The following is a 26,248-nucleotide window of genomic DNA, read 5'->3' on the forward strand; positions in this document are numbered from 1 at the left end:
AAAGCTCTGACAGGCCCACCCACTTCCCTGTGGCTCTGCTCCCACAGATGCTTTCGGTTCCATAGCGTGAACGAAATGGCCTTTACATTCTTTAGATGCATGGCAACACACAGGACCCACAACTGGTTTAGAAACAACTAAAGCGTAATTTATTCTCACACGTTTGTATGCTTTTGAGAACTTTTCCTAACATAATGCTAAGTCTTCATTTTACGTTTCTCGTATTTTCCCATACTATCTCCTCTAATCTTCCTAAATATTTTACAAACTAGGGCAGCATCCACTGATAATTCTTAATCAATAGGGTGGGAGGCTAATGATCACCTCATTGACTATTTTGTGCGAGGCCTCGGGGCTCCATGTAACTGTACTGAACTAAGGAATCCTAGTCTGAATCCAAAGCCCAGACAATCTCCGTCGCCATTCTTTCCCGCTGTAATTCTCGCCACGACCCTTTTGTGTCCAGCATCTGGTTGACCTGTGATTACTGGAAACGCTAAACTTGAACGCGGCCATCAGAAACCACACTGCCCGATGGAGAGTGAAAGTGGTGGAGGATTTCTCTTAGAAGATCTCAGTTAACCAGGAGTCTCGACCCAGGGGAGCAGAGCCTACCCTGAATGGGCAGAAGACAGTGTTACCAAGCTGTCTCCACACTGACCGACAGGCCGGACTTTGGGGATCTTTGGGTCTGTTGGGTTAGCACGGAGGAAGGAGAGACGGCTTCAGACAGATGACTCTCGCAGGGAGCTCAGCACCTGGCTGCCGTCTCCGGATCCCTTTACTCACCTTCTTGATGTTGGATTTGGAAGCAGGATGAAAGTCCTTTTTACACATGAAATTGGCGAATGACTTCCCCATCTTGGAGTCTGAGCCAGAGAAGCCAACTGCTAAGTCTGTGAGGAACGTAAACAAACTCCCGGAGCGTCACCGGAACTGTTAAGCGAGCATGGGCGAGAACTTCCGAGGTCGGAGGTGACTACTTCCGTAGATTAGCGTTAGGGGCCGCCCCTCCTGCTCTCTTCCGGTAGTTGCTTCTCGTCGCTGTTACCCGGCGTCCGCGCGTGCGCAGCAGAGGTAAGCTCAGGCGTCCGCTCTGCGCGTCGTTCGCACTCTGCAGGGTCGCGAGCGGCGGTGGGCTCTAGGGCGCCAGCATCGTTCTGAGCGCAGACGTCCCGAACAAGCGAGGTCTTGAAGTTCGAGCCCAGCACTTTCTGGCAACGTCGACTCCAGTTGCAAAATTTTTCTTTTGCGGCGCTGTTCCTATGTAGATAATGGAGATAGTTTTACGCCAACCGTAGGACGTTTGTGAGATTAGTGTTACCAAAAGCACGGGAATAGACTGAACCGAGGCTCTTCCTTTCCAATTACTGTTATTGTTTAATAATTGTTATTATTACTATGTATCTTTGATACGTGGTCTCGCCATATAGCGTTGGCTGTCCTTGACCTAACAGATCTGCCTGTCTTTCCCGACCCAGTGCTGGGATTAAAGGCCTGCGCCAATACACGCCTGCATTTGCCTCCCCAGTGCTGTAATTAAAGGCCAATACACGCAGCTTCCTTGGGTTATTTCTAGCTATGTGGAAATGTTCAGCAAAAATCGTGAATGATAAGAACCCGTTAGGGCCAAGTGCTTTCTTCCCTGAGCGCTGGTTTCTTAGTTGTTGCCGCCATCCCAGTTCGTGTAGGCAAGGGCATAGTCCACCGGTCTCTAGCGAGGATAAGAACACGCCAAATTACAACAGATGACAGCTTTCGTTTGGGAGTTGGCGGTGTTCCAGGAGTTTTATCGTGTGTTATTTGTGACTCAAAAGAAAAACAGTGATACCTCTTCCCATCTTTGAGATGGAGAAGACTCTTCACTTATTGTGTGATAGACTTGTTTCTTGAGTCATTTTGTTCATTTTGAAACATAGGGTAGCCTTAAACTCTAGTTCATTCTGCTGAGTGCTGAGATTACAGTGTGCTACCATATCCTGCTTTGTTTTGCTTTCAATAAAACATTTACTGTGTTTATATTTTTTTATTTTTCTTAAATAGTTAGAATGCTCCTCTATAAAACTGTGCTACAAATTGTTTCTTCTTGTTTGTTTTTCAAGACAGGGTTTCTCTGTGCAGCCCTGGGTGTCACTCTGTAGGCCAAAGATCTGCCTGCCTCTGCTTCCCAAGTTCTGGGATCAAAGGTGTGCACCACCATCCCCAGCAAGATTTGGTTCTTATAAAAGAAGGGAACTGGGTTAGAGAGCTCAGTGGTTAAGATAGCTCATTACTTTTCCCAAAGACTTCAGTTCAATTCCTAATACACAGGTGTGCTTGCACAATGCCTCACAACCTCTAACTCCAGGTCCAGGGCGTTTGAGGCCCACTTCTGACCTTCCAGGGCATCCCTATTCTTAGTAAACAGACATAAACTATACATACACATAAATAGTAAAAGTAAATCTTTAAAAGATAAATAAAAGAAGGAAACTAAAACTATGTCTGTTCTGAAAGCAAAATAAAAATAGGGGATCTTGAATGGTTCTACAAACTGGAATTTAAGATTTTCCAGATCACAGATGAAGAGAATTTGGATGTCAGTTCTACAGTCAGGATTTTTAAGTTATAAACATGAATTTCCTGAAAATATTATAAAGTTGGGGTTTTGTTTGTTTTTTGTTTTGTTTTGTTTTGCTTTTGAGACACTACTCCTGGCTGTCCCGGAACACAGGGCTAGCCTCAAACTCAGGGATCCACCTGCCTCTGCCCCCAACAGTGAGAATCTCATTGACATCTTTGTTGTATTTCTCCAAAGTACTGGGTCTGCTTCAGAATTTCTGTCTTGAACCCCAGGACAGAGTCAGGGCCAATGGAGAGAGGAGACCCAGACCAGATCTTTCCACAGCCCAAAGGAATGAAGTGGGGAGAGGTGCCCGAGAAAGCCTGTCACAGATGGCAGGTCACCAGCATCTGATAGAGTAATAAAGGGACTGACTCAGTGTGTACAGGGAAAAAAACTCTGTCTTTTCAATATTATAGTATCTATGTACATTTTTCCTCCTCTGAAGCAATATTGGGAACATTTGTTTGTTTACATAAGTTCCTTTTTGGTTTTTTTGGGGGGGTTGTTTGTTTGATTTTGGTTTTGTCATTGTTGGTTATGTTTGGGGGAAGGGCAGGGTTTCTCTATGTAGCCCTGGCTGTTCCTAGCACCTAGCATTTTGTAGACCAGGCTGGCCTCCAGCTCAAAGAGATTCACTGCCTCTGCCTCCGAACACCCGGGGTTAAAGGTGTGTACCACCACCACCCAACCTTTACACAATTTTCAATAGAAAAACTAACAAGAGGTCCTCCAGCTCTCAGGGGCTAGTAAGGGGCCTCATGCATACACAAAAACATGAACAGCTGTGGGCATAGTGAGAGGAATGGGGAGGATTCAAGAGAGAGGTTTATAGGGAACCTTGACCATAGACTACAAGAAAGTGGCTCTTACTGCCATGTTATCAAGAAGTACATGGTTAGTTGCTAAATCACAGTCTATCTTTTATAGTTTCTGTTATTTACTTGTTTAAGACAGGTCTTACTGTATTCACTTGGCTGCCCTGGAATGCGCAGAAAGAATATGATATGTAAAACGTCATTATATAAAACGTCATTATACTCCCTCCTTAGGTATATCCCTCGGTCACAAAGAAAAGCTCTTTGTTTTATGTGTACTTGAAAGTGTTTCCTCTTTTTATTTTGTAACCTGTATGTGCTTTCACTTTTTTTTTTTTTAAAGAAATGCAGCCCTATTCCTGTGACACGTTTGTGGCATTACCTCCAGCAACAGTTGGAAATAGGGTTATTTTTGGAAAAAATTCAGACAGACTCTTTGATGAAGTACAAGAAGTAATTTACTTTCCAGCTGCAGTTCATAGTGATCTGGAAAAACGTCTCAAGGTAGGTGAAATACATGTTGTGCTAGCAATTATCTATTGCTTAAAATATTCAGGGACAGTTTTATTGTCTATGTATGCTTGTGCACCACATGTGTGTGCCTGGTGCCCAAGGACGCCAGGACAGGGTGTTGGATCTTCTGGAAGGACAGTTACAGACAGTGGTGAGCTGTCATGTGGGTGCTAGGAATGAGCCCTGGTCCTGTACAAGAGCAACAAGTGTTCGTAACCACTGAGAATTTTCTCCAGCCCCATAAATGGTTATTTCTTTCATTAGCTACCAATTGACAGAAGACCACTGAAGTTAAAATTCAAGAATTTAAGGTTGAAAATGGTTTGAATAAAAAATGGACTTCTGGTCTTTTATTTCAACAATTTAGAGGAAGCTGCTAAAATAATAAAACTTGTCTCTTTGATCAAGTATTTGAATACTTTCTACATGTTAGATATGATAAGGAGTTTTCAAATAAGTTATTAAAACCTGGGCAACATCATACCGAAGCTAAGAATATACAAATGGATGCAACTAACCTCAGGATAACATAGGGTGGTTTAAATGCTGGACTTAGGAGTAGTGGCTGGGGCAGCGGAGAAGGAACATCTAGTCAGATTAAAGAGTGGGGATGGAGAGTTGGCTCTGTGGTTAAAAGCACTTGTGGCTCTTTCAGAGGACCCAGGTTTGAGTCTCAGCACATCTATATGGTGGTGGTTCACTACCATCCGTAACTCCAGTTGCATGAGATCCAATGCTCGCTTCTGTCTTCTGCACATATATGCACAGAAATACGTGCATATAAACTACTCATAAAGTAAATAAATAAATATCTCAAAAGTTAGGTAGAGCTGGGGTTTCCGTTGACAGATCAAAAGGATTCTTCTTGAAATAGATTAGAAAAATTATTCCAGATGTTATTAATAACAGGTTTTTGTTTCTTTTTCTATAGTGCTGGGGGAATCAAACTTACGGCCTCCTGTATGTTAGGCACACATTCTAGCAACTGAGCTACATTTTCAGGCCCACAGATAAGTTTTACAGCTCACCCAAAAGGTTTATTAGGGACCTAATACATACATCTTATATGTTTTCCTCACCTCTTATATGCACATTAAATCAAATGTCCTCTAACATTTTTATTTAAAGTCTATTTACATGGAACTTAAAGGTTACATTATGTTCCATTGTTAGGAACTTTTTGGATTCTTGATGTTCTAACACTGATATACATATACGTATAAAAATATAAGACCTTTTGTGTTCTATATCTGTATGTTTAAATCTAGCCCGTCATGATGTCTCCGAGGTCACTGACACCAGAAATGTGGGCCCCCAGCCATTCTCATCTGACTGAAGGTCTCACGAACCTATAATGCATAATGTCACCAGTCAGGACATGCTAGACATTGAACTTGAGGACTGCTTTCTTGCTCTTCAACTCATATTAATCATTCTCCCTGAAACAATTTGAAGATTAGTAACCATCACTCCTAAGCTTCCAAAGCAGCTCTGTTCATCTTCATTTGGGCCTTACTATTTAATATTTTCTGTATCTTAGTTAATGGGGAAGTCTTTGTTTTTTGAATGAAGATCCGTCTTGATTCGTAACTGACCTGTCTTAGCAGGGTATAATAGGACACACTCAGAAAGTAGTTAAATGATAAGTGCTTTAGAGTCAACTCTGCATGAGTTTATTATTGAAAACTTCAATGTAGCTCCATTCCCTACCGCCACTGTGATCGTTCCTTCCAACGGTGTTTTCAGTCCTGGGATTTGGCACCGTTTCATTTTTGGTTGTATATGACTTTTCTTTTTACAGTGTACTTATATAGAAGTCGATCAGGTTCCTGAAACATATGCTGTTGTTCTTAGTCGCCCAGCTTGGCTGTGGGGGGCAGAAATGGGTGCCAATGAGCATGGAGTCTGCATTGGGAATGAGGCTATCTGGGGAAGAGAAGATATTTCTAAGGAGGAGGCACTTCTGGGCATGGACCTTGTCAGGTAATGGTTATGCTGCTTCCTCACTGTGGACGGTATAAGAAATGGTAAAGCCCCCATCCATTTTCACACCAGCATAGAACTTCATGGCTCTCAAATGTCACTCATTAGTCTGAGCGCATGGCTCTATCTACACAATCCTCACTGCCAAGCATGAGAACGGAGTTTCATCTCCAGTGCTCACGTGCATCTGCAACAAAACCAGCGTTGGGGAAGCAGAAGCACGCCGGCTCCTGGGCTCGCTGATTAGCTACTCTAGCTTAATGGGTAAGTTCCAGTTCACTGAGAGACTCTGTCTTGTAAAATAAGGTGGGGCACAGTTGAGGAGGCTACATGCATGATACACGCATGCATACTCTCAGGTGCACACCCACATGAACACCTGTGTGTACCACACAAACACCAACAACCCATGCACATCTCTGACTGGGAGAGGAGTCAAATTAGAAGTTATAATTCTTCAGAATTGCCTGAATTATTTTATCACATGACTGATTAATACCTTCACTTTACAAAGAAATATCTCAGTCTTAGAAATAAAAATTACTTTGCAATAAGTTGCCAACATGGAACTTGACTTCAAAAATGTTTTAATTGACTTGAAATGCCTTTAGAAGTAAGACTTTATTTTACCTGTTAACTTGCATTGTCTTACTTTGAGTATAGTTAATACAGTGTTTTTTGAATAGGGAGTTTAGATGAGTATAGGAAATGATTTTTAATCTGAGAGCTTCAATATTTTTATTTTAGGCTCGGCCTTGAAAGAGCTGATACAGCTGAAAAAGCTCTCAACGTCATTGTTGACTTATTAGGAAAATATGGCCAAGGTGGAAACTGTGCAGAGGGTGAAGAATTCAGCTATTATAACAGTTTCCTGATAGCTGACAGGAATGAAGCCTGGATTCTGGAGACTTCAGGGAAGTTCTGGGCAGCAGAGAAAGTCCAAGGTATGAACAACTATTTGCAATTTGGTTTATTTAATTATGTAATTAATGAAATCTATAGGTAACTGTAGGTAATGCATTCACTTGCCTTGGAGATTTATAATCCATTGCTTTAAAGGATAAACGGTGGGGCAAGGTTTGAATTAGAAAGAACAGAAAGGGAACAAGAACCATGATGAGCATTCTTTTTTTTTTTTTTTTAAGAGTTATTTATTGTATGTATGTAAGAACACTCTCGCTGTCTTCAGACACACCAGAAGAGGGCATCACATCCCATTACAGATGGTTGTGAGCCACCATGTGGTTGCTGGGATTTGAACTCAGGTCCTCTGGAAGAGCAGCCAGTTCTCTTAACCACTGAGCCATCTCTCCAGCCCCATGTGAGCATTCTTACAGAAATTACCAGGTAGCATTACCTCCACAGCAGCTTGTGGCTACTTAGAGCACGGTGGTACTGGGTTTTTTGGTTTTTTTCCCTCCCTTTTTAACCACTCCTTGTTATTTCTTTGTTTTCTAACGTTGGACTGAATTCCAGAATTGTATCACGTGTAAGTATAGAGGTAAAGAAAGGGAGTTTGACTGGGATGGGTGGCCTGGGGTCAATGTTTAGAACTGGTTGGCATTGAGTAAATGCAGTTTGATTGCTTTAGAATTGATTTCTCCGGGTGATTTATTTGTGGTCACATATTCCTCTTATTTCCTTTTGTGTGTGTTTCTTTGTGATGCATGTGCATGTATGTATGTGGGGGAGGCATGCAGGAGCACCGTGTACAAGGTAGAGGACAGCCTGTGGTGGCTCATGGTGCCTGCTGTTCACTGCTCCTGCGTGTCCTCGACTGTCTGATCCACGTGCTCCTGGGGATTTTCTACCATTGCATTCCGTCTCACCACAGAAGCTCCGAGACTGTAAACACTACCGTCATCCCTGGCTTTACCTGAGTCCTGGGGATTTGAAGTCACGTAATCCATTAAGCTTTCTCTGCAGCCAGTCCCCTTTTTTTTTTTTTTTTTTGGTTCTTTTTTTTGGAGCTGGGGACCGAACCCAGGGCCTTGCGCTTCCTAGGCAAGCGCTCTACCACTGAGCTAAATCCCCAACCCCAGGCAGTCCTCTTAATTCCAAGTGAAGAACTTTAGAGAGAGAAAGTAACTTAGTGTGCAGAGTGAGAGTGTTCCTTCCCTTTTCCTTGTTCTGCACAGCCTTGTGTGGAACCATAATCACATGCTTCTTGTGCACTGACAGCTTGAATCTCCTAGTTCCAAAGGAGATAAGAGATACCTATAAAAATACTAGCGGAGGTTAGCCCGTTTGGTGATGTGCTTGTTTGGCACACACAAGTCCTGGTTTAATCACCAGCAGTGTGTAAAACTGAGACCAGTGGCACACAGCTGCAACCCCACCATCTGGGAGGGAGCAGAAGAACAAGATCATTGCTTCACACAGAGCTTGAGTCCAGCCTTGGCCTCAGGAGAAACTGCCTCAATTAATTGGTTAATTAACTGGGTGAATGATGTGGACGCAAGGGTACTGTGAACATTAAAGGAAGGAAAGTCATTGTGAGCTTCTCTGAAGGAGTTCAGAGGACTTCACTGGGAGCCTGTGCTGGAAGATTTGAGCATTACCTTTCAAAATAGGTTATTGCCAGTTATTTCTTATGGGCTTTAGAAATACTTTTTTATATTTTAAGTTTGACATTTTCTATGTATTAATAAAATTTATAAAAAATTTAATCCATTTTATTACTACACTGATTAGCTTGGTTATATCAATGACCACTTTTTGTTTTATCAAACATGCTACCCGTAAGGCAAAGGAATATAAATACTGTTGAAAAAAGTCTTACCTGGTCATGCAAAATGACCGCCTTCCTGGGTGTGATCATCCCGTTGAGATAACCTTGCTAGTGCTTTCTTGTCCTTTTCCTAAATGATCTCAAGAACTAGATCGTGGTTTGGACTATCTCCCACCCAGAAATGATACATTTCTGATAGATCGCTAATCACCTGCATCTGGCTATTGAGCAGTGTGTGTGTGTGTGTGTGTGTGTGTGTGTGTGTGTATGCGCGTGCGTTGGTGTGCATGCATGTGCGCTGATGAGTCGTTAGGACTGGGAGATGCAGGGCTCTGGTATGAAAGGGTAAATGATGGATGGTCCAAGGATTCTTTTCCTTTTTTTTTTTTTTTTTTTTCCGGAGCTGGGGACCGAACCCAGGGCCTTGTGCTTGCTAGGCAAGCACTCTACCACTGAGCTAAATCCCTAACCCCAAGATTTTATTTATTTATTATATATAAGTACACTGTAGCTGTCTTCAGACACATCAGAAGAGGACATCAGATCTCTTTACAGATGGTTGTGAGCCACCATGTGGTTGCTGGGAATTGAACTCAGGACTTCTGGAAGAGCAGTCAGTGCTCTTAACCCCTGAGCCATCTCTCCAGCAAGGATTCTTTTCCTTAACACTATCAATGCCAATGTTTCTGTTGTGATAATATTCTACAGTTTTTATAACGTGATGGGCAGAAACTGAGTGAAGTATCTCCCTGGACTATTATTTCATATAAATGCATCTGAGTCTCCAGCTATCTCAGAGCTAGGTCTCCATTTCAATTGTTTAGAATCTGCAGTAGATGCACATGGCCAAACTTCCGTTGAGGTGGTGATGTAGAGATAGACCCTCTGTGTTAAAGGTGGCTTCTCTCCTCCTTTTCATCCTTTGCAAATAGGAGTTCGTAATATTTCCAATCAGTTTTCCATAACAACCAAGATTGACCGGGAGCATCCAGACATGAGGAACTATGCTAAGCAGAGGGGCTGGTGGGATGGCAAAGAGGAGTTCGATTTTGCTGCAGCGTATTCTTACACTGACACGGCCACAATGATGACTTCACCAAGCAGATACTGCCAGGGCCACAAGCTTCTGAATAAACACAAAGGTAAGTTTTAGCATTTAAATAACATTTAAACATTGAATTTTGTGCAGCTATAATGTGGAAATGATCTCATACCTAGTAAAGATATGGTTTAAATAAAGCAAAGTGTTAGGATAGTACAAGCTATTTTTTGATATGTGTAAAGTATTAAACCATTGTAGGAAAATACCGATTCCTTTTGAGAGTCAAGTTCCTATTCTCAATCCTCAAGAAACTTTCTATTTTTTAAAAATTTGAATTAGATGAATGAATACATACATACATACATACATACATACATACATACATACATACATACAAATTTGAACTAGACTTACTATATATATAGCCCTGACTGGCCTAGTATTCACCGCGTGGACCAGGCTGGCCTTGAACTCATAAAGATCTGCCTGCCTCTGTTTCCCTAGTGCTGGGACTAAAGGCATACACTACCACACCTAGCTAAACTGTTACTTCTCTAATTACCTTTTAACAGTAGTATTTTTATTTGTATGTTTTATCCTTTTCGTTTGTGTGTGTCTTTGTATATGCACACATCCATGTTTAGGTGGCATGATTGTGTATTTGGAGGCCTGAGGTTTGATGTTTAATATCTTCCTTAGTTGCTCTCCCCCTGAGTTTTGAGTCAGTCTCTCACTGTACCTGGAGCTTACTGTTTCAGTGAGGGAAGCTGGCCAGCAAGCTCCTGAGACCCTGTGTCTGCACCCCAGCACTGGGTTTAAAGCTGTGAGCTCCCACCTCTGGCTTTTATTTGAGTTTGGGGATCCAAACTCAAAGCTCACAGCAAGTGCTCTCCCAGTGAACCATTTCCCAAGCCCATGTTTCTATTGCTATGAAGAGACACCATGATCAAGGCAACCCTTATAAAAGAGGGCATTTATTTATTTATTTGCCTACAGTTGCAGAGGGTCAGCCCATTATCATCATGGTGAGAGCATAACAGCATGCAGCCAGGCATGGTGCTGGAGAAGTAGTTGAGAGCTTCATTGTAATCCCCAGGTAGCAAGCAGAGAAAGACAAACAGAAACAGAGACAGAGAGAGGGGTAGAGAAAGAGAGAGAAAAGAGACAGAGAGACAGACACACCTTGGGAACCTGAAAGCCCACTCCCATTGCCACATCTCCTCCAACAAGGTCACACTTGATCCTTTCCGAAGAGGATTGTCATAGGCCACCCCTGTGGAAAGGTTGGTTGACTCCCACAGAGCTCTCCAGCCACAGGTTAAGAACCACCGGTCTAGGGGCTGGGGATTTAGCTCAGTGGTAGAGCGCTTACCTAGGAAGCGCAAGGCCCTGGGTTCGGTCCCCAGCTCCGAAAAAAAGAACCAAAAAAAAAAAAAAAAAAAAAAAAAAAAAAGAACCACCGGTCTAGCTGAATCAGTCTCTAAACATGGGGTGCAGAACAAGACAGGAAGATACTTGATGTTGACCTCTGACCTCCATCTGTGTGCACACGTGTACTGATGCTTCTGCACAGGCACCCGCCCTCACAGAGTTGGAGATCGGCAGTACGTAATTAATACATAATAGTGTGAGGACTCACCATTTGGGAGGCACAAACGAGTTCAGTATCGGTCTGGGCTGTGTAGGAAGACTGTCTCAGAAAACACGATAGAAGCAAAACCATAATCCCAAGGTGGAGGATAACCAGACAGAAGGAAGACAACCACATAGAATGGTATAAATTAATAAGCTATTACATTGAAATAATTGTCCTATTTAACTGTAAGATAACCAGATGGCAGGCCTGAAATGCATGCCTGAATATAGTAGTGGGCGCATGAGACACAGACTTCATTTTTTTCAAGTGTGATGTACGGTTCATCCAGTGTTCAATGCTTTGCCGAAAGAATAAGTGTCTTTCCGATAGTTCCCATATGAAATTGTCTGCTGGCGTATTATGCTTAAATTTTTTTCTCTAGATAAGGAGCCTACTTCCTTTCTTTCCATCTGTCCCTAGCTGATGGCTATTAAGTGTGCTGCATATATCAAATTGTGTCTATGTGCGTGCGTGCATTCTGAGTAACCAGTTTAAATTGCTGTGAAATTGCACCCTGTGTTTTACATTTACTTTGCTGAACTTGCCACTGCGGTCCTGGTACTTATTCAATGCTTGCTAGTGGATTACTTACAGCTGTCCTACTCAAGTGATCATGTAAATCCTCCTTTCATTCTGAGAATTGTAGGTTTCCAATCCTGAAAACATTCTTATAATACTTGTATTATCACGGTGTTATAGTTCTGACATTGTTTTTTATTAAAACTTGCCATTTATAGGAATTTAGACCTGAATCGTTTTAAATCTCACTAGATGTTGAAGCTTTGTGCCTGATAGGTAGGTGTGAATGGTAGGGTTTTGCTTTATTGTTGAGTTTAATATCAGGGGCTCAGTGTAGATGTAGCCCTCTATTCTCCTCAGTATTATTCGAGATTTACTGAAAGATAAGCTCCTCCAACAAGTTATCTGTAAATTCAGCAAAGTATTTTTTGACTTTGAATTATGCGACACCATGAAGGAACTATGTAAGAGAATATATATGTGTGTGTGTATATATATATATATACATATATGTATATATATGTATATATATATATATACACATACATACATACATGCATACATATATACACACATATATATCAAATCTGTTGCCATTAATATTGGTAGCTTGTATCTTTAACAGCAGCACTCTAGATTCTTTCCATATGAAAGTTAAATTCCTTTTTCATTGAAGCATCAAAAGATCATAATTTGGGTACAGACTTGCTGTGAACTTCTCTTGTGAACCTCATATTAAAGAAGAGGAGAGGGAGAGTCTCACCTTTTAGATTGTCTTTGTGAGTTAATCCAGGGGCTGGTGTATAGTACATATACTATTTTATAATATGCTTCCAGTCCCAATTGTTGTAGGGCTCTGTAAGGAAAGAAAAACCTGTAGTTGGCCAATCATAGGTAAATGAAAGTTATTTGTTTCTTTAGAAATAATTTTAGGGCAATTAACATTTCCACATAAGATATCCTAGTGTATATAATGGCGGAAATTATATTTTATTTTTCTTGATTCTTTAAAAATGTAATTAAAATATAATTTCATAGCTCGATGGTGGGGTCTATAGACCAAGTTCCAGGATAACAAAGGCTACACAGAAAACACTCTATCTTGAAAACAAGCAAAGAAACAAAATATATATATTTATAATTTTATTATTTGTCTCCTGTCCATCCTGTGTATGGCCACCTCTTCCTTCCAAGTTTATGGGCTCCTCTTTAACTGTTGTTGTTAGCACGTACACGTAAATAAAATCTACATAAAAACACAGCCCTCTGAGCTCCTTCACTGTCACCTGCATGTCTGTGTCTCTAGTACAGAGCACTTAGTATGGGAAAACTAGATGGGCTCATTCCCAGGGAAGGAAGGTTTAGTCCCATCCCATCCCCATCCCCATCCCCACAACCCACCACCCACCCTTTTCTCTTCAGCTCTATGCGATGTCAGCATTCACTGGAATTGCTCAGCTCGTGTTTAGGCAGCCATGTTGTTGATATTTCACAGGTATACAGCTTCCCTGATACAGATAAAGGACACAGTCTCACAGCAGTTTCTTGGTCCTCTGACTTACAATCTTTTCTCCCCTTTTATGATAGTCCCTGAGTCCATTGCCTCACCAGCCGTGTGTGTGTGTGTGTGTGTGTGTGTGTGTGTGTGTGTGTGTGTGTGTGTGTGTGTGTGTAGGTGTAGGTGTGTGTGTGTGTGTAGATGTGTGTGTGTGTAGGTGTGTGTGTGTGTAGGTGTGTGTGTGTAGGTGTGTGTATGTGTGTGTGTAGTTGGCTAGATTTACAGTAGCAGGCATGACTCCCCTCCTGCTGAGTAGGCTTTGAGTCTAACTAGACAGCGGTTCGTTAATTGCCACTGTTGTACTTTCAGGGATGTCTATGCTGGTCATAGTGGTTCACGGCATCCTGGCTGGGTAGGACTTTGAGTGCTTTGCTCCCTTAACAACTTGCTTGGACCCTGTGGTACTCTGAGAACTAGTCCTCAGGGAGGACGCTTTTGAGTTGGTTCCAGCTCAAATCTGCTGACTCCTATGTCCAAAATGTGTGTTGTCTTTGGCATTAGGAACTTGATTTTCAACTTCTGGGAGGCAGATCAATGCCAGCAGCAATAAGCCATGTTATTTTGGGAATCTCGTAATGCTCTGACAAACAACTTGAAAGGCCTCTCATACCTGCTACCGGTATAAGCTTTTGGTTAGATAGTCTGTGGCTCTTGAGAGGATGTTTTACATTAATTTAAAGCTATTCTTGTTAAAGATCAACCATGTCTGCCACTGTTACTAAGAAACCAGTACTACTTTAGGGTAACAGGAGGCTGACATAGCTGGTAAATGAGAGGCAGAGTGGTGGAATGGGGAAAGCTTACCCCTGGCTGTAAAGAAATAACTGGCATCAGACTGCTCTCCTTCTAAGAGTAACTCTAAGATCTGAGAAGGAAGGCCCACTGCTTGAAGGCATGGACCCACACCCCAAACAGCTCTTAATGAAAGCGGTTAAGAGACCGTTCTAATACTGTGGATAGGCCTTTCTTCCTTTTCCTGTTCAGCCTTTCATTTTGAAAAGTGAATCCAGGACTCTGTACCTCCTAAACACTGAGATACATCCCTAACAAAGAACCCGACTTTCTGTGTTACAATTGGTTCTTAAAGAGTTTCAGATCTAAAGCTCTTATGAAACACAGCATGATTAAGCAGACAGTAATTGTTAAGGCCATTAAAAGCAAACCAGAGAGCCTACACGTTCCATAGGCCTTAGGACAGCTTTATTTGAGGATCAGCTGAGAGGCAGGAGTAGAAAGTGGTCCAATTGAGATCCCAGAATTCTGCAGTCGTCACAGGAGAGAATGAACAGAGCAGATCCGTCTCAGCTGAGTGAAAGTATGTCCCTGCATCTTACTTATTTCCATAAGCTCATCAAATCCTCTGTGTAAGAAAACAAACCCCCGTGCAAAAACAAACAAGACAGAATTCAAATTTGGGGGCTGGAGAGATGGCTCAGGGGTTAAGAGCACTGACTGCTCTTCCAGAGGTCCTGAGTTCAAATCCCAGCAACCACATGGTGGCTCACAACCATCTGTAATGAGATCTGATGCCCTCTTCTGGTGTGTCTGAAGACAGTGACGGTGTACTTTTATATGTTAAATAAATCTTTAAAAATAAATAAGGAAAAGAGTACTGGCTGTTCTTCCAGAGGTCCTGAGCTCAGTTCCCAGTACCCATGCTCACCACCATCTGTCACTGTAGTTCCAGGGATCCAGAGTCCTCTTTTGGTGTGCAGATATTCATAAAGAGAGAACATCCATATATACAAAATATATAAATAAAAAATCTAAAAAAATAAAACTCCACGTGGAGCTTTCACAGCTTTCCATTTGCCGTACTCAGCATTCCGTCAGGAGTCATCTGGGGTTGGCACCTCGGTTACAGTACTTGCTGTGTAAGCATGGAGACCCAAGTTCAGATCCATGTCGGGTGAGCATGATGGCCTGTCTGGAATGCCAGCCTTGAATGCAGAGGCTCAATCCCCAGGACATGCTGACCTGTGACACAGCCATATTGGTGAGCTCTGGGCTTGCCTAAGAGGCTCTTCAGTTCACAGGGTGGAGGAGTGGTCAGCGGTGGTTCTAGACATCAGCCTCATGACTCTACTTGGATGCATAAACATGTGCACCAGCACGTGTAATCACATGTAGAATGTGTATAATCACATGATAGTGGAGAAGAGGAAAGTATTAGTTTTGCCACCATGTAGGACTAAATGACTGAAAACCAAGAGGAAAAGAAGTGAACATTAGAAACCAGTTCTCAGGCTATCCACTTACTAACTTTATCAGAAACAGAATGAACGTTAAAATTACTTTAAAAGTATTTAACAACAAAAAATATGTTGGAGAGAATTAGATGAAGGAAACAGATCTGGAACAGACATGGTAGTACAGTCAACCATCTCAGCATGGAGGGCAAGAGAATAGCCACAGGTTCAAGGCCTTCTTGTCTACTTACTGAGTCTAGGTCAGCAGGGTAACATAGTGAGACTCAAAGGGAATTAAAAAAAAGAGAGGAAGAGAAAATGGAGAATTTAATCCATGAACTAGGGAACCAAGTGGAAATGATAGAGCAGGAAAAAATATATCTGAAGCTAAGCCCATCAGATTTAACAAAGAGAGAAGAAAAAGAACGTGAAAAGTCAATAGAAAATATAGAAAGGGGCAGGGATCCAGAGTAGATGAGCTCATGGGTGTGTTCTCAGCAGGAAGGGAGACAGAAGGGAAGAGCAGTATTTGAAGGATACTGGGTGAGAATTTCTCCTAAGTAATAAAAGCCATCAAAGCCACAAAGCGTCGGTATAAGTCACAAGGAAGATAGTAACTAGTCACATCACCATAATATTTCAGAGGACAGACAGAAAAATCTGTAAAGCACCTAGAGACAATATTCACAGAATATAAACACGACAGCTCATTTTCAGCAGAAAGGAGGGAGCCCAGAGACTGGACAGTGACATCCTTAAGGTGCAAAAAACTACTAATGGGGGTTGCACCTTTGTGAAAATTGCCTCCAAACACAGACTCAAAATAAAACTGACAGATTTCATCACTCACCACTAGCGACTTAAAATATTAAGGGACATTCTTTAGGCAAAAAATAAATAAATCTCAGACAAGTGTGGTATTGCATGCATAGAGTCACAGTTACTAGAACATTGAGGCAGGAGGATTGTGAGTTTGAGAACTGGTCTGGGTAACTTAGTAAAACCCTGCCTCGATATTTAAAAAAAAAAAAAAGAAGGAAGGAAGGAAGTGAAAGGAAGGAAAGAAGAAAGGAAGAAGGGGGAAGGAAGGAGTGTGTATAGAGTGTGGTTTGGTGGCAGAACACCTGTTAGTGTGACCCCCATGGTGTTATCCTTGTACCAGTAGAGGGAGAAGTGACAAAAAGGAGGGGAGACAGAAGAAAGTGGGGCAGGATGGTCCCAGATAGAAGCATGGTATGCAGGACTAGGTGAAGAGCAAGAGAAGCAGGAAGTGCATTTAAAATAATACTTTATGTTCTGTGGCCACAGTGGCAGTGCTCACAATCAGTCATGCATGGATACTGTGTGGTCATGTGACTACAGTTCCCACAGTTGAGTGGCAGAATTGTAGAGAGACTAGGGCAGGTCTGTGGTGCCTCCCCATCTCCTCCCCCTCCCCCAGGTTGACTTTTTAATCAAGGATCGACCTGTGACAGCTTTGCTAAGATGTCCTTGAGTGAACGGCAGTTAGGGTTACCTATACCAAATCTGCCTTTTCTTCTGCTAAGCTCAGCCTCAGACTTTTATCAATCTTGAGATATATTGATTATCTCCTAATTCTCCACCGTTTCTCACAGGCATTTTTTCCTGAAGTGCTTTTACATGGTAGTGCTTATCTGAACCATAGCTCCCTGGAGACTGAGGAAGTTATGGATGGTTGGGTCCTCTGGAAGAGCACCAGGTGGGACTGGAGAGATGACTCAGAGGTTTGAGAGCACCAACTGCTCTTCCAGAGGTCCTGAGTTCAAATTCTAGCAACCACCTGGTAGCTCACAACCATCTGTAGGGATCTGGGACCCTCTTCTGGCCTGTAGGCATATATGCAGGTGCAACACTGTGTACATAATAAATAAATAAGCAAACAAATAAATGTTTTTTTTAAAAAGAGAAATAAATAAATAGATTTTTGTTGTTGTTGTTGTTGTTTTTAAAGAGCAAGAGCAGCAGGTGCTCTTAACCACTGAGCTCTCTCTCCAGGCCCCCAAATAGGTTCCATAGCTTTCGTCATGTTCCCCACACTGACTTTTTACTTAGTTGATAAATAGTCTTTGCTCCTGCTAGGTAGATATGGGGCCACAGGAGCATGCATGACTAATGTGCTATTTGATTTTGTGGCTGATATAAATGTGAGTGGAGACCTGGGTCGGTAATGAGCACACAGGTCACCTTTTGCCCTCCCCCTCTGGGTGACCGGAGAATCAACACCGATATGTTTCACTGTATCTTATTAACAGAGAACAAGGCTTATGCTTGTAAAATATATGCATTGTTTGTTTTATGGGTTTTCAAATGATTTCCCCAGGAAACATAACTTATGAAACGATGGTGGAAATTCTTCGCGACAGACCCAGTGGCATCAACATGAAGGGAGAATTCCTGACCACCGCAAGCATGGTTTCCATTTTACCCCAGGATCCCAGCCTTCCCTGCATTCACCTCCTTACAGGGACTCCACACCCTGAGAGGTAAAGTCTCCCAACACTGTGACCACCGAGAGGTCACGGCTGGGGTACAATCATTAGTGTGTAGGTGATTTTTGTCAATACAATTTTTATAAGCAATCATGTCTTTGTAAAGCTTTATTTATTTTAAGTTGTGCGTGTGTGGCATGAATGTGCAGAGACCTGGGCATTGGCTTACCCAGAGCTGGGTAACAGGGTTGGGAGCTGCCCAAGGTGGCCACTGGGAATTGAATGCAAGTCTTCTGCTAGAGTACTACTGAGTCATCTCTCAGTTCCTCGGTGTACATCGTTATTGCATAAATAAGGCTATAACTTTTAATATGTTGTCTGTTTCGACTCTGATTTGCAGTTTCTCTGAGCGTATAACTGTTGTCATTTTTATGAGACAGAAAGGCTCATGGGTTCTTGTGTGTGGCTATTCTTTTCCCCACAAGCACTTAACCACTTTTCCACTGACTTCAGACTGTATAGCATTCAGTGACAATGACAGTGAACAGCTTAAGTGATCCTATACCAGATACACTTATATACGGCATTCAGAAAACATACATGCACACTTTAAAATATTATCAGTTCTAGCTCAGCGTCCTTAGGCCTTCCACAGAGTGTCTTGATTTAAGTCATTAGTATCTGTTAACAATTTAATGTATGTTACATTAGGAACAATTTTATCTTTATTCTTCTCCAGCATTACAGTCTTTCATATTATTAATATGGTGCTGGCTTTTTACATTAAGTTATAACCACTGTCTGGGACACTTAGGATTGCTTTTACCCTGGCAAATGACAAACTTCTTATTTTCTGATAGTCTGAGTGTGCTGGGCCAACTGGCGGGTCTTTGGGAATACGGAGCTAAGTAAAGCATTGTCTTCTTGCCTAAATGCACAAGGTTGATAAGCCTGAGAGTAACTAGTGTGGTGGGAACCAATCACAATATAGACATTATTATTAGATGCCTCAATTAGAAGAACTCTACAAAGACAACATAATTACTAATTTTTTTATATTTGGACGTGCAAATTCATCAAAGACCCTTTCTTCTAGGTCTGTTTTTAAGCCTTTCATATTTGTACCACATGTTTCGCCACTGTTGGATACAAAATCACCAACATTTGAACTTGAGAGGCCCGTGGCAAAGAAGCCATATGTCAAGCCCGACAGAAGACACCTACTCTACCAAAACCATCAACAGGCCTTGGAAATGATAAGTAACCATAAGGTATGGTCAGGTTGTAGTGTTTGTTGTATCAGTAAGAATAGTCTAGGGTGTAATTTAATTCTTATTTTGAATTGTGGAGTGTTAGCTTTCTTTTTGTCCTTCATGTAAATAGGGTTAGAAACAGTTACTCTCAGACTCATGGGGCAATGTAGCTTTTCCTTTGGTTAAGAGTATGAGCCAGGGGCTGGAGGGATGGCTCAGAGGTTAAGAGCACTGACTGTTCTTCTGGAGGTCCTGAGTTCAATTCCCAGCAGCCACATGTTGGCTCACAACCTTCTGGAAAGGGATCCGATGCCCTCTTTTGGTGTGTCTGAAGATAACAATAGAGTACTCATAAATAAAAGAATAAATTTTAAAAAAGCACTCTTAAAAAAAAACAAAAAGCACTGTTTTAAAAAAAAGAGAGTGTGTGAGCCAGTGTGGTAGCACACACCATCTTTAATCCCAGCACTTGGAAGTCAGCGCAGGTGGATCTCTGAGTTCAAGGACAGCCTGGTCTACAAAGTGAGTTCAAGGACAGCCTGGTCTACAAAGTGAGTTCTAGGACACCCAGGCTACACAGAGAAAGCCTGTCTTGGAAAACTAATTAAAAAAAAAAAGAGTATATATGAATGGGCCTTTAGTCCTAGCACTCGGGAGGCAGAAGTAGGTGGGTCTCTGTGATTTGGAGGCCAGCATGGTCTACAGAGAGAGACCCTGTCTTGAAAAACAAAAACAGAGTAAGTATGTTGACTCCTTTAGAAAAATTTAAAATTTTGAATATAGTAACAATAGCTAACAATTACTGACAGTTATTATGTATAGTTTTATATGTCTTATTTAATCTTTATAGCCACTTTATAATGAAGGTATTAATATTATTATTTATTATTCTGATAAAGATTCTGAGGTCAGGGGAAGTTGCTTAATTTGCCCAGTAAACATTCCACACAAAATACTACAGTCTCTGAAGGGCACTAACCTGGTCTTTTTATATAATGTTCTTTTTTTTTTTTTTTTGGTTCTTTTTTTCGGAGCTGGGGACCGAACCCAGGGCCTTGCGCTTCCTAGGTAAGCGCTCTACCACTGAGCTAAATCCCCAGCCCCTTATATAATGTTCTTATAATGTTCTTAATCCCACAGCCCCACAGTAGAATCACGGTGATGTCAGGGGCTGGAGGTCAGTGGGAGCTTGGGGGCAGATCTAAGTCTCCAGACCCCAGTACTGCCAACAAGCAGACAGAACTAGAAAAAGCAATCAAGACTCTGTAGACTTGAAATAAGGAGCTGAGGTTTTTGTTTGAGCTTTGGCTTACAGTTTTGAGACAGGATCTCATTGTATATTCCTGACTAGCCCAGAATTTGCAGTGTAGACCAAGCTGACCTTGAACTCACGGGGATCCACTTGCCTCTGCCTGAGTGCTGAGATTAAGGGTGTGTGCTACCTTGCCTAGCTAGGTGTTGGTTTTGTTTTAATTGTTGTTATTATAAAAATAATAGATCCTCATTATTTTAAAACTTGAAGCAATTTAGAAAAGCAATATATCACTTGAAATAGCATCTCCAGAAATAGACATGAATTTATTTTGTGGAACAGATTGAAAGATAAATTTTTTAAAAAGGATTATTTATTTAACGTAGCTGTCTTCAGACACACCAGAAGAGGACATCGAATCTCATTACAGATGGTTGTGAGCCACCATGTGGTTGCTGGGAATTGAACTCAGGACCTCTGAAAGAGTAGCCAGTGTTCTTAACCACTGAGTCATCCCTCTATCCCCCAGAAAATAACTTAACAATATTATACCTCTTTACTTCCCTAACATTTTCCCCAACTCTAGAGGTAGGAAAACAAACAAACCTCCCATAGATTAGAAGGAAATGGAAGAGCTGTGAAAGGGTAGGCATCAATCACTCCCTATAAGCAGGCCAGCCATCTTGTGTGCTTCTCCCCTATCCCTACCACCTGTTGACTGTCCTTCCCACCACTGTCCCCAGCCCTCTTTGTACTTTCTGAGACAAAGGCTCCTCAAGTTGCCCAGACTGGTCTTGAAGTCAGTCTGTAACCCAAGCAGTGCTTGACTTTAAGATCCTCCTGCCCTGACAGCTGAAACTCGAGGCCTTCTGGTCCTGGTTCTGTTCTCCTTGGCAATACTTGCAGGAGCCCCAGTCTGGTGCCCTGGGCCACCTCCACACACCTCACTGCTCATGACAACATTCAAGTGCTCATAGCCTTTGCCCTAGAGACTGCTCCAAGGAGGTAGGTTTTATGGCAGTATTAAATATTTGGTAAACTAAATTGAATTGATTTAAAAGCTATTACTGGTTTAGACTCTAATGAACATTATGGAGTGACATTCTAACGCAATGGAAGATAGTAGAATTTGAAGGAAATGTCATGGAGCTGGGGTCTACTTCTGCCTCTCTAAATAACTATTTCTACGCTTTAAGGAGAATCACTTCTATGATAGTTTTACCTTTCATGCCTTGATTACTAGTGTGGCTGGAAATCTTCTATGCTTACTGTCATATTTTCTCCTCAGTGACTTAGTGATTTGTTTTTCCTTAGCTTATTTCTCAATTGATTTCGAGTCCATCTTTTGTTTTTCCTCATGAGGCAATAATACAAATATTAACCCCCCCCCCACACACACACACGAATACATACACACATATTTATATGTCTAAAGACAGGTTCTTTCTGTGTTGCCTAAGTTGTACTCCCACTCTTGAATTTAGGTGGTCCTCATGTCTCAGCTTCCAACTACGAAGACTACAGTTGGATGCCACTGTTCTAGCTTATGTCACTTTTTTTTTTTTTTTTTTTTGGTTCTTTTTTTCGGAGCTGGGGACCGAACCCAGGGCCTTGCGCTTCCTAGGTAAGCGCTCTACCACTGAGCTAAATCCCCAGCCCCCACATTTTTTAATGTCAACTGAAATTAAGTATCTATGTCAAAAATGTTTTTTGTAGTCAGTTGTATTTTTTGTTTTCTTAAGGCATCTTGATTTCATTCTTCAAAACACTTGCTCTGCCTCATAACAAATAATTTATCTATATTTTTCTCTTGGTTATATATAGTTTTTAAATGTTTACTAATTTTGTGTATATATATGGGGCATATATCTGCCTCTCTCTCTCTCTCTCTCTCTCTGTGTGTGTGTGTGTGTGTGTGTGTGTGTGTGTGTGTGTGTGTGTGTGTGTAATGTGTGTGTGAAGCCAGAGGACAGTTTTCAGGAGGTGGTTCTCTCGTTCTCTCCTTTGACCATGTTGGTCCTGGGGATAGAACTCAGGTCATCAGGCTTGGTAGAAAGCACCTTTACCCACTGAGCCATCTCACTGTCCCACATATGTGTACTTTAAAAAATATTTCATTCCCCAGGACTGCTGAAATGGCTCAGCAGGTAAAGGCACCTACCACCAAGACTGATGATTTGACTCATGGTCAAATGAGGAAACCTGCTCCTCCAAGCTGTCCTCTGACTTCCAAAGTATGGAGTCACACTCATACCCACACACATGCACACAAATAAATAAATAAAATTTAACAACATTTAGTTCTCTAATCTGTCCTGAATCTATTTTATATGTCAGGCAGGCAGGAATTCTGAGCTTGTTTCCAAAAAAGGTAATCAATTACTTAAATATTGTTTATTAAAAAGTTATTTCCCCCTTATTGTTACAAAATACAGTGCTTCCTGGGGCAGGGGGACTGTATGCAACTTCATTTTGGGAATCACTGTCTGTGGTACTCTGCCCCAGAATTGTTCAGAAGTTCTAAATGGTGCTTGTTTGAACAGTGTTTTTTCTTTCCTCTAGATTCAAAAGTTGATGATAACTTTTCAACTATTAAAAATGATTCCTTTTTAGGTTGGAAATGTGATAGACCCTTTGCCTAGCATTTTCAAGGTCCTGGGTTCAATGCCCAGCAGCACACGTAGAAAAATGCTTCTTTCTGAGTCCTGGACACACCCCCCACTCCCTTGAAACAAGAAGAAAATGTCCTTATTGCTTTCCCCCTTGAACATTACCATTTTGTTTCCTTAGTGCAAAGGGCATTCATTTATTTACTGTCCTGTTTTCTCAGTGCTAGGGGTTGAACGTGGGTCCTCAATCACGCTCGGCTAACAGTCTGCTACTGAGATGGGCTCCAGGCCCATCCCCTTATTTGATGCAATTGGCTTTAAATATACAGGCTCTAAATCCTCAAAAGCATCTCATCCTTGATTTCCAGCATATTTCTTCATACTTAATCAAAGCAGTTTTTCAGTTGTTCTGTTCTAAACTTTTCTTTATTGGTACCATGTGATTGTTCTTGCATTTTTGGCTAAAATAACTATTTTGGTATTTCTGCATTAACTGAATCTAGAGCAATGATCTTTTTCTCAAAGAAAACAATTCCTTTCCTTTCATTTTATTTCTTTTATCTCTATTTCATTCCTTTTGCATCTACAGAATAGGATAGTAACTAAATCAGTAGAAACCAGAATGAACAAACTTGCCAGTGGATTGGATTTTGCATATTGACTTTTATTATTGTCTTTAGGAAAAAGGCAAGACAATATTGGACAACGTGAGGAAGCTGGAAAAAGAAGTGTTTGAAGAGATAGAATCAATCCTCCAAAACAGACATCTTGACATGGATAAAACTGTTAATCTCTTTCCTCAATATGTAAGAGATGAAATTAAAATTTATCAGCCAAATATTAGTTCTTAATGATCATTTAAGTGGCCAGAAACCTTCCTCACTGCCCTGGATATGATACTTCTTTAAGGAGACCTGACTGTTCCCTCAGTATCCTGTGGTATTCTGGCTGCTAAGACCACAGTATTAGCTTCGGTTGGATAAAGCCTGAAACATAAGCATGACGCATGTCTGTGCTATCATTATGTATTATAAAGAAAGCTCAGGGTTTTTCCTAAGCAATGGACAGTATGTCAAGTGCATTTTTTGTGCTTTAGGCAAATATTGACCAGCTTCAACAGATGTCCAGATTTACGCTGTTTGACACTGCCACACATTCTGCAGAAGCCCTTTCATTAAACTCAAAAGTGACCTTTGTCAGGACTTGGCTGAGTGGCAAACTTACAGCTCCAACTGTTTGGCCTTTTCTCTCCCTCATCCCCTCAGAAGCCATCATTCTGTTTGTTATCTGGGTCATTGTATCTTACAGTAGGTCTGTTGGGACTGGCTTCTTCAGCACACAGCTCTCATCATGCCTCTCTATGCCACGGCTGCCCTTCCTTCTTAACTCGAACAGCGCTTTCAGATGGCTGTGTCACCACTGAAGAGCCTTCTGGGTGCTTCCAAATTTTGGCAATTGCGAGTAAACATCCATGTGCAAGTTGCTGTGCAGTTCTAAGCATTCGACCCGTTTTGGATGGAACTGAGGTATTGCAGACCCTAGGGTGCGAGTGAGAAACTGCCATGCTCTTCTACACCCTGCAGCGGCACTGTTCCGTGTCCTGGTCAGTGTGTTGGGATTTGGTCGTTCTGAGTGCAGCTTCTCACCTATGTAGGTGACAGGGATAGAGGCGATGGCTTTGCACTTTGTTTTTCAGTGGATCTGTAACTCCAATCAGCATAAGACGCTGAGGTTTTCTCCATTTTCCATCTGTTCACCTTCTCTGATGAGTTGTGGAGATCTTGGCCCATTCTTTAATCAGGTTTTTATTTATTTATCTTACTAAGGAGCCTAAACTTTTTTCTTTAATTTAAAACTTTTATTTTATTGTATATGCGTGTTTTGCCTCCATGTACAAAGCACATGCCTGGTGCCCTCAGAGCGTGTGAACTCCTCTTGTACTGGAGTTACAGATGGCTATGAGCCATCATGTGGGTGCCAGGCACCAAACCTAGATCCTGAGCCATCGCTCCAGCCCCTCCCACCACTCATGTCTAAACCTCTTTGAATCTCATTGTTCTTCAGGTAAAGTCGCAGTCCTTACAGACGCCAACAATAGATGCTTGCTTACCTGCTTGTGCCTCCCTTTCATAGAAGTAGTTCATTTTAGTCTTAGAACTTGCTAACAATCGAGTTCCCTAGGCGTTTTCCTCCCATATAATCAAGATCATATGTGGCTCCGAATCTGTCATGCATTTAATTATCTATCTCATAAGAGAATAGAGAAGTTCCACGAAAGCCCACTGTTCAGTATCATAGTTGGATGCTTTGATATTATATAATATTTGCTAAATGAACATTCAGATGAAAAGAATTTATACAGACGTGTAAGGTTGAGTAAATTAGCTAATTTATCTGTGTAACTTAGTAGCCATGGAAGTTTCCAACCCAGAAAATACAAGGATTATATGGATATGTGAGTTAACTTGTACAGATTTTCACTGCAGTAGACGCAGTGTGGATACTCATGTTGGTAATTAATGCCTTGGAGTGTGTTTTAGAAATTTTAATGTTTTCTTAAATTTCAACTGTTGTGAAAATAAAAAGTAATAAACTCATTTTACAGAAAATTGGTTTGTTTGATCTTTGATAAAATATGTTTCTATAGTAAGCTCCAAAACACGTCCTTAAAAATAGTTATACAGAATGAAATTTTGGAAGTAGGGTTTCTTTCTGTAAAAATGGTTTATTAGTTTTTTTGTTGTTTGTTTTTGTGTTTTTGGGACAGGGTTTCTCTTGGCTGTCCTAGAACTTGCTCTGTAGACCAGGTTGGCCTCAGATTAAAGGCATGTGCCACCACTGGCTACTTCTAAACAGTACTTTACAAAATACTTTTACAACGCTGGGCCACGCCTTTAATTCCAGCACTTAGAAGGCTGAGGCAGGTGGATCTCTGAGTTTGAGGCCAGCCTGGTCTACGGTGTTAGTTCCAGGACAGCCAGGGCTACACAGAGAAACCCTGGAACAAAACTGAATCTATTTCTTCAGGTTTTTATCAAAGTGATCGTGGAAATTTAAAGCCCATCTTTCCTGAAGAACGATAACATCTTAGGA

At 41.5% G+C, this 26,248-nt stretch overlaps 2 protein-coding genes across 6 annotated transcripts in view; one reads left to right on the forward strand and one right to left on the reverse strand.

Annotated features, from left to right (window-relative positions):
- Cir1 (corepressor interacting with RBPJ, 1) overlaps positions 1–941 on the reverse strand; it is a 29,872-nt gene extending 28,931 nt beyond the window's left edge. The window contains exon 1 of the mRNA NM_001007799.2: positions 790–941. Within this exon, the coding sequence (NP_001007800.1) occupies positions 790–861 (72 nt within the window). The 5' untranslated portion in view covers positions 862–941. The remainder of the gene's footprint in view (positions 1–789) is intronic.
- A 20-nt stretch (positions 942–961) lies between these two features.
- On the forward strand, positions 962–25,764 carry Scrn3 (secernin 3). 5 transcript variants are annotated; one of them, XM_006234360.5, is made up of 9 exons: positions 962–1,077; positions 3,764–3,924; positions 5,735–5,916; positions 6,664–6,860; positions 9,580–9,789; positions 17,933–18,095; positions 19,138–19,312; positions 21,399–21,551; positions 23,836–23,993. In XM_006234360.5, the coding sequence occupies exons 2-8, from the start codon at positions 3,766–3,768 to the stop codon at positions 21,501–21,503; spliced, it is 1,191 nt and encodes a 396-aa protein (XP_006234422.1). In that variant the 5' UTR covers positions 962–1,077; positions 3,764–3,765; the 3' UTR covers positions 21,504–21,551; positions 23,836–23,993. The 5 variants fall into 5 exon arrangements, with proteins under 5 accessions (XP_006234422.1, XP_038961093.2, NP_001386495.1 ...); NM_001399566.1 differs by lacking the exon at positions 21,399–21,551 and having other exon boundaries at positions 1,030–1,077; positions 23,836–25,764; XM_063283911.1 differs by lacking the exons at positions 962–1,077; positions 21,399–21,551 and adding an exon at positions 2,013–2,186 and having other exon boundaries at positions 23,836–25,764.
- Positions 25,765–26,248: the final 484 nt, after the last annotated feature.

Source organism: Rattus norvegicus, chromosome 3 (assembly GCF_036323735.1).
Source record: "Rattus norvegicus strain BN/NHsdMcwi chromosome 3, GRCr8, whole genome shotgun sequence".
Lineage (NCBI taxonomy): Eukaryota > Metazoa > Chordata > Mammalia > Rodentia > Muridae > Rattus > Rattus norvegicus.